At 41.8% G+C, this 9,136-nt stretch overlaps 1 protein-coding gene across 1 annotated transcript; it reads left to right on the forward strand.

Moving 5' to 3' along the window:
• Nucleotides 1-8,201: 8,201 nt before the first annotated feature.
• On the forward strand, nucleotides 8,202-8,857 carry SIAH3 (siah E3 ubiquitin protein ligase family member 3; the record flags this gene model as incomplete). The annotated part of the gene is made up of 1 exon (XM_009072262.1): nucleotides 8,202-8,857. A coding segment is annotated over one exon (576 nt), but the record flags the coding sequence as incomplete, so codon positions are not given.
• Between the last annotated feature and the right edge of the window lie 279 nt (nucleotides 8,858-9,136).

Below are 9,136 nucleotides of genomic sequence, written 5' to 3' on the forward strand. Positions count from 1 at the left end.
GAAGGGAAAGGCAATGCAGGTGAGGGTAGTGAGCACGGGTGCAGGATAAACCTGCACTGAGAAAGGATGCTCTGCACACTCTGAGCATATCTGGTCCTATTTGTTCCCACAGTCATGGTCTCTTATGGTGTTTACTCAAAGCCAGGATGCCTATTTTCGGTTGTTACAGCTTTAAATCTAAGATTCATCCTTAGTTAAGCCCTTGGAGCAGGCATAGGGCTATTACCCCAGAGTAGGTGATTTAGCCAACATGCTAGATCTCCACAGGTCCAGGTGCTTCCATTTCATCCATTTTATCTCCATGCTTTTCATTTAATTTGGCTAGCAAATAACTGAGCCAGATGTTCCACAGGAAGTGCCCATGCACATGGTTTTGCTTATATCTACCCATTGTGTTTGATTCCTCAAAGGGAGCACAGAAAGTGACCTCAGGTGAGAGCCATTAGACACAGCAGCTAAACCAAGATCATTTGCCCTGGTGTCCATGGCCCAGCTGCAGCCTTGGCTGAGGGTCAGCAAGGTGGTGCATCTCCCTTCAGTCTGAAACATGGGACGTTTCAGTGTTCTCCCATCTGGGCTGGGAAGGGTTTGTCAAACTTGGCTTTAAAGCAGGAGAGTTGGAGTGCATGACCTTGCTCCACCCTGCCAGTGTCTCCACAGGTGTCTCTCAGAAAGCATCTATGGGACTGAAGAGCTTTAGTATGGATTCTGTTTATATGTCCTTATAATTACGTTGATTTCACTATACTGAAGAATGTCAAGTTTCTTGATTATTTTTTGTTGCAGTTCAAGACTGCATGACAGTTTAAGCTGAGAAAATGGGTTTTGAAAAGAAAGCAAGGGGATCTAATTTGAGAATAACGTCTTTCTTTCCATCTGGGATACATTTAAAATGCTGTAGCATAGTTTTGTAACATCTAACAGAAAAAAAAAATTTTTTTCTTAATACCTCTAAATATATGTGGCTTCATCTAAAATTCAGGCTCGTCTGAGAGAGAGAAGTGTGCTACAGTGCAGACATGTACTAAAGCAGTACTTTCTCTGCATACTCAGAGGTGTGTAATTAGCATGAGGACAGCCATTAACACATCCTGTGTGCTGTGTCACCAAGTCACGGCTGATTATGTTGCAAAGTGAGATTAGCAAAATGAGCTTGAAGTTGTCCTCTCACTGCCATTTGATAGTAGGGAAAACAAATCCTTTCACTGCCAAAGCTGCAACTAATATTCAGTAGCTAAGAAATTCAACTGATGCATTCATAATGAACAGGATTTTGTGTAATTAAAATTTTAAATAAATCCCCAACATGAGCCCTGGCTTGGATTTCTTCATTTCAGATATGAAAGTAGAGCTTTTGACAAAATAGGCTGAGGGGGTTGGGGTTTTTTTCTCTTCTCTTTTCTTTCATGTGAGAGATTTTAAAAATCTCATTAGCATATTAAAAAAGAGCAGAAGATAAATTAAATGAAGACCAGGATTAAAAGACTCACTACTTTCTTCATGTCACCTTTATAGTTCTTTTGAGCATCTGTCCCTGTGTGGTGGGTGTAAGTAACGTGGAGGTGGATGTTAGTGGGTGGCAAAGCTTTTGTGAGGCAAAAAGAAGCTGAGAATTAGAGAATTATTGGAGGCAGTTCCCATACCGATGAGAAGTAATCAGACCCTGAGAAAGCAAGGAACAGGAGGAAGACAGTAAGAAAACTAAATAAATGGGACATTTTGCTGGCAAAGAAAATGGCAATTTATTTCAACAGGAACTCTGAAAGTTACTCACTCAAAGCCTCTCCCAGCTGCAGGCCTGGGTCCCTCCTTTCCTGCAGAAATCTTTAGGCCAAAGTCAAAAATCTACCGAGCTCTCATGGCTTGCTTCCAGGTTGCTTACCTACAGGGTGACTGCATCTTTCCTTGACACACATAAGGTGGTGGAGGAGATGAGGTTAAGTGGTAGCATGTTAGTAAGGAGTTTCAGTAGCTGTGAGGTAGCTCAAGTGGCCACAGTCTTAGACTTGATCTGCAGATAGTTTAATCATTTGTAGCTGCACCTGAGATTAATGAAGGCTGGATTTTGAAAATATCAAGTGCTCTAGGTGGCAATTCTATTATGAAAAATCAAGGGCTGGATGATATAAGCTGGGCAACAAAATATGGTAAATACACTTGAATATTTAATCTCTCTGTGCCTAAATTCCTTTGACCCTGAAGTGAGAAATAATACTGTCACTGTACTTCCAGTCAACATCATAGGTATTAGCTGACAGATGCCTGTGATGCACAGAGACAGACACAGCAATGAGCCTCATGGAATTAAAAAATACATAACAGAATGAACTCTTCACAGAAACAGTTTTGATTAAAAATATGCATTCTAAAATTTGGGACTATTTTCACAAGAACAAATAATAAAATCAAATGTATTAAAAAGCTCATCGTTAAAATGCATGGCTTCCGTTCCCCCAAGTACTACCATTTTCTAAGTAAAAACGATACTGCAATGGCTTAACCAGGACAAAACTGTGGTTTTCCCTACTGCACTATTCCCAGAAACGTTTGAAACAGAGGTGTAAGTGTTATGAGTCTATATATAAATATGTGTATGTGTGTTTATGTAAGTGTATGTATGATTTAATATTTATTTTAAAGTCAGCCTAAATCAGGTGCGATCCCAAACAACGTAAGTTTTACAAAGCTGTACACAACAGGAAAATGTATTTCATAGTGGGGTCAGCTGCAGCAGGAGGCAGTGTTAGCACAGTTGAGGGGGTTGTAACTAGGGGTGTGAGCACAGCCCCTTTCAGCCCCTGGCTCCCACCAAAGGTGACAGCTGCCATGAACATACATGGCTCCTACCAAGTCTCCTGTAATCCAGCCGAGAAAGCTGTGAATGAAGAGGAAAGAGTTCAGATACACAGAAAGAGCAGATAAGGGTTCTCTCTTGGGAGGAGGATTAGGGTGCAGTACCTCAGGGTGTGTTAAGGCTGCACTGGGGTAGAGAGGGAGTACTGTCTTCTGTTTTGGGCTCGCTGGCATGTCCAATGGCTCTATTTTCATCTCTGCTGTTTTCTACATGACCCTGCGCGGAAGCCCCACTGTGATGGCCTTCAGACTACACCACCGACTTCCCCAAGCAAATATTCCAGTGCATGGGTGAATTAATGAGTGTTTGCAAAGCGTGTGTGATCACTGGAGAGAATGCAGTTGTACGGGTGTGAAGTGTCTGCGAAAAGGACGATTATTCGCAGCACCTGCTCTGCTGTCAGAAACCCTTATTTACCGGGCAGCGAACCAGTCCTTACTGTCCCTTCTTGGGATGTTCTTGGCGTGCCCTGGCACTGTTCACAGGCATGTGAAAGGCTGATATTTGTATATTATGTGCATTATAGGAAGTAAAAGTATGAATAAGGCATCCAGGCTCCCAGTATAACATTGGGGAATGCTGGAAAGTGCAGAAACGTGACACTTCACCTTCACTCTGAAGATCTGAGCAGTATTCATTCGTCTACAATGTGGTGGTGGTGCTACTTGCTCTGCTTTTCCTCCTGGTCATCAGTGTCCAGGTCCTGTCCCATGGGATGGGAGGACTGGTTCAAAGCTTCCCTCATCCTGCACAGTTTATCTTGGGCAAATTCTCCATTTTCAAGTCAGGACTTTAATGGCAAGACGTTTGGCTGCTCAGAGCAGCAGCCACATTATACTCTCCCCATTGAAGCTGTGCCAAGGTGCAGCAGAGAAGCAGGGCTTGAGGGATGGTGGTGTAACCTGTGCCTGCACCCCACAGGGCCACGCTCAGCCAGCAGGGGTGCAGTGTGGGTTGCTGCCCCTCCTTCCACTATTTTTACCATAGCTGACATAAAGACTTTGCTAGTTCAGCTACAAAAGGTCCCTCAGAGAATGAGGAGCAGTACTGAAGCACTCTGGGGTGAGTGCCTCAGCTTTGCAGCTGCAGACTCAGAGATGTGTTTGTCTTCTTTACCTCTTGGAGATCTTTCAGATGACTACCTTTTGGATCTACCTTTCATCCTTCTCCTGAATTTTCTATCAAGTCACTAGAGGTGTAACAGCAGTAGGGAGCCACAGATTTACACCCTCATGTGAACAGGCATCCATTTCTTTCTCCGTGGGCTGTGTTGTCTCCAGTGCAGCTGGAGAAGCCCATAGTAGTATAGCTCTTTCCTGACTGAAACAGCATTGCTCTTCTGCTCCTTAGAAACCTGTGGGTCTGTGCTGAGGGTGGGTTTGGTCCTGGCTGCATGTGGAAAGCAGTGTCCAGGGGGATAATCCTTCAGAACATCTTGGGATCAAGTGAATTACCCTCTGGGGCTCTGCACAGGCTGTAAAAGGATCTGATATTCTTCAGTTAGCCACCTACTCCTCAGACATCAAAAGTCTGTTGCATTTTTAGCAGAAAGTCTGTGTCCCAGGTCCAAATACAGTCTTGTGGGGCATCTTCTTTTTCTGCAAGAAAAGCACCATGTGTTTATAAATTGCTCTTTGCCAAATCACTTGTTCTTGAGAAGAATTACACTGTAATAAGCTGCATCATTAAAATGAAATTTTTCTGTGAGCAGTGGAGCCTGGTTTCCTGCGGTTTGGTGCCTCGTGGTGTGATTGTGTTGTGCCTAATGAGGAGCACTCTGACTGAAGTCTTTTCTCCTGTTCATAAAGACTCTGCCTCATGTGGGTTCTCTGGTGTCTAGAATACATTTGGGATCAAACTGCCATTGTTTAGGTTCTCTCCTATCTGTCAGTGTAATATTGACCACGTGGCAAGTCTTTCCTCCCTGGAGATGTGAAAGGGTCATACTTCTCTACCCTGATGCTTCTTTTCACAAAAATGGTTGAAAATCAAAGCATTTGAGACCTCTATCCTGCAGTTCAATTTGGCTGAAATTGGTCAACAGGCTAAAAGATAATTGAGAATAATACTGGACTGACACAACAATATAGTAAATCTAATTTTATTAAGTATTTGGGCAATAAATGATGGAAAGTAAATGATGGAGCAGATTAAATGTGGAAAAAATATTCATAAATATTTATTCAAACACTTAAATGTACTCAAGGTAACCATTTTATGCCCCTTAATGCATTTCAATTTTATCATTTAAATTCACAGCCCTATGAATGACCAACAAGGGCACAGGCACCCTAATTGTTACAGTCATATCTCAAAATTAAAAATGAAATAATAGTTTTCTCTAAAACTTTTTTTTTTTAACAGATCCAGGGAATTATTAAATTCTGAGTTTCTCTCAGAATACTGCAAATTTAGGATTTAGACAAAGGAATGTTGAATAACTCAGAAAACAGATTTTGAAGATGGTTCTCACCCTTGTCAGAGAATAAAAACAGGTCATGTGGTTTGTGCTGGATTTCCAGAATTTTCAATAAACCTGAACTGAACAAAGTCAGACCAGAAATCCTTTGCTGAAATGATACATGGAAATGTTTCAGAAAGGTGAGATGTCACAATTATTTGCACACACACACAAAACTTAATCACAAATTAAAGAAAGATACATTGAATAAATTACTCATTATAATTTATTTTTCCAGTTCCTGAGCCATAGAAACATGCTTGTCATAAAAAGATTTTTGGAGATACTTGTATTTTCTTACCTTGGATGCAGTTTAGATGGATGAGCTACCATTGCTCTCCATGCTTATCAAATTAGGAGAATGCATTTCTAAATTCAATTACATCCTCAGTGGAAATGGTTTCTCTGACTCTGGTAATCTTTGGAGAAGAATTATACACAGTCTATAAAGCTTCACATTTCAAAACCTAATTTTGAATGTTATTCAAGAGGTTAATTTAAGATTCATCTTCCAAAAGGGGAGTTAAATAAAACTGATAGAGCGCTGGAACTTGTCGAGTGGTTGAGAGGTTTATCAGCATGTGAGTACGAGTTCATTAGTTTTAATTAGGATAATCACTAATGTTGCATTAACAGTTTGGTGAGAGAAAGTAATTGCTCACACCCACTGTATTAGATTGGGAGATTAGAATTCATTTTATGAGGCAATTAGCATTTCAGGGATTTTTTTAAAAAAGGTTTTTACGATCTGCCATTGCAGTAGTCTCCTTCACCAAAAAGAGTTTAAATTAACCATAACTTTCATCCTAATGGGATGCAAAAATTAATGTAAAATTAAGTGTGAACCAGCAATCCTACTGCGATAAGCAGACAGCTAAAGCCACAAACCTTGATTAGTTTATAATGACCTGTTTTATTTCCCAGACAGTGATAGCCATTTATCTGTCCTCAATTCATTATCTTCTTGGAAAGTTTATATTCTTGAATTTTATACAGCAAAACAAATAAGATACGTGGAAGGGAGAAGCAGAACAGTACTATTGAAGTAATAATTCTCCAAAGAAAAAGCTGCAAGTTTCAACATCAGTGCTTAACTAGTCAATTATTCTTTACATCAAATGCGAGAGGAAGAAGAAACAGCTCCCTCTGACACCCAGAGCCCTGGGAAGAACCATGAATTTCTCACAGCAGCAGCTATCACAACCCTGCTCTGCCTATCACGTCCCTTGGCAGCTACTGCAAAATGAGAATGAAGCTCCAGGATTTGTCATCCTGGTTGGCAGGGAAGCCCTGGTCATCTGAGTGTCAGGACAATTCTCCCAAGAGATTGGCTTCCAAAATGTCCTGGAAAGCAAAAGTGCAAGTTCTGGTGGGACAAACTGCTTACAACAAGGCTGTCAAGAAAGGCATCACAGTATCCATAAAAAGATAAGGCAATGCACCATTTGCATCAAATCTGGCACCTATTATACGGAATTGTGTTTTCCCCTGGTTAAAACAAATCTCTGCTCAAAAATAACTGAATAAATCCTAAACCTGCTTTGACTTGGGTGTCGCATGGAGAACAATTGTTAGATGTTAGAACTATAATGTAATTCCTATAATTTTGGGTACATATATTAAAATGAGTGGATGTGAGGCAGTATTTGTGGAATTACATGAATCTTTCTAAAATGTATGTTAAAGCAAAATGTACCTACTCTTCTAAGAGACGTTAGTTGATAAAAGAGAGATAGTCTTCTATGAGAAGTTCAGAGAGGAAAAAATGTCCTTCTATGTTTAAACAGCTAAAATTTAGGTACAACTAGACAGACAGGATCTCAGCCTCAGTCGCTCTGGCGTCAGCCAGGGTCACCTTTAGATGGTGAATTATGCCAGCTAAGATCTGAACCCTCCACTGGAAGGGCTGCCTCACTCTACAGACTGCAGAGGCAGTCCAAGGTAACCAGGTTTCTATCTAGGGTGGCTGAAGTAAATGCTTACAATTGGGTAGGATGAATCATGACCAGCATGCCTATGCCTTAGGGTTTGTCTATGCACAGTTATTGTGGAGAGCCATTACTCTTCCTGAATAGCATTACATGTGAATACACTTTTGGTTGAGTAAGACTTACTCATTTCTCTTCAACAACATTCACTTGATAGAGGCAGAGCCATTTGCTTCCTAGTCCTCACGTGGAATCCTTCTGCAAGAGCTGCTGCCTTTTTAGTGAGCTGCCCTACCTTAATCCAAATTTACTTTAGTATAAAAATGTCCTAAACTTGCCATCCATTCACCTTTGAGAGGAATTTAAGATTTATGGCAGTAAGCACATCAATTAGGTACAAATACATTGACTGAAAAAAATAATGAAATAATGAAGGTATCATATACAATAAGAACTGACTTTTATTTCACAAATTATGGATGTTATAAAGCTTATTGTTTCAGGGAAAATGCCTGTACTTGCCCGTATGTTTCATTAAAGAATAATAATGCCATACATATTTCATTTCCTTGTTCTGAGCAGCAAGACTCTTAACTATATAAAATGCCCCATGCTGTCCTTGCTTTGTTGGGGTTTTTTTCCCTTTTAATCAGATTTTTTCCCCTGAACTAATGAAATCACTCTTTAAACACATACATCATTTTCATTTGAAGTGACTTATCATGACTCAAATGGTTTGTTTCTTCTCCTGGAGAGCAAGGCAACTGCCAGCACCTTCTGCTGTGCAGATACACACCAGGATTGACTCTGATCTCCGGAGTGCTGAGTTCCTGGCATTCCCACCAGTGCTGTTTTAGGTGGAGTATCAGGTGGCTGATATCTACCTGGTGTGCACATTGCATATCTGCACTCATTCCTGGTCTATCTGCTATCACGAGTAATTTCTCTTTTCTTGTAGTATGCTGCGCAGACGTCCACGGAGCAAGGCATCCTTCCTCCCTGCCATCACCACGAAGCAGTGCACGACCCCCAGCTGGTGCCCTGCACGTGCCCGCTCTTCTCCTGCCCATGGGAAGGGCACCTGGAGGTGGTGGTGTCCCACCTGAGGCAGACCCACCGCATCAACATCCTTCAGGGTGCAGAGATTGTCTTCCTGGCCACGGACATGCACCTGCCCGCACCCACGGACTGGATCATCATGCATTCTTGCCTTGGCCACCAGTTTTTGCTGGTCCTCAGGAAGCAGGAGAAGTATGAAGGCCACCCCCAGTTCTTTGCCACGATGATGCTGATCGGCACACCGACCCAAGCCGACAATTTCACCTACCGACTGGAGCTCAACAGGAACCAGAGGCGCCTTAAGTGGGAGGCGACCCCCAGGTCGGTACTGGAGTGTGTTGACTCTGTCATTTCAGACGGGGATTGCCTTGTGCTGAACACTTCCCTGGCTCAACTCTTTTCTGACAACGGAAGCCTAGCAATAGGAATTGCAATAACTACCAGCAAAGTTCACAACACAGAAGCTGAAATGTGAGGGGGAAGAGGAGGAGGAACAACAGCAACAACAATGGTGCTCTAGCTGCCTTGTGAGAGCCAGAACTTGATGACTTTTTGGGGGGGTCTCAGGTCTTTTATGGGATTTAGTACTCGTCCACAGTGGGCATTATGTAAACATCCCGTGGTTACGGTCTCTGTGTAATGTATTTACCATTTTGTTAATACAATTTTATGAGAAATTTTAAAGAGGCTTATCAGTTTATTGTCACCCTCCAGCAGCACCAGAAACAACACTTGCTAATGAAATGTGCACCCAGAATGACTCATAGAAACCTTTGGTCTGGGCATGCTATGCAAATATGTTTATTTCATTGCCTGCTTAATTCACCTTGTGCC

This window comes from Acanthisitta chloris, unplaced genomic scaffold (genome assembly GCF_000695815.1).
Source record: "Acanthisitta chloris isolate BGI_N310 unplaced genomic scaffold, ASM69581v1 scaffold17453, whole genome shotgun sequence".
Classification (NCBI taxonomy): domain Eukaryota; kingdom Metazoa; phylum Chordata; class Aves; order Passeriformes; family Acanthisittidae; genus Acanthisitta; species Acanthisitta chloris.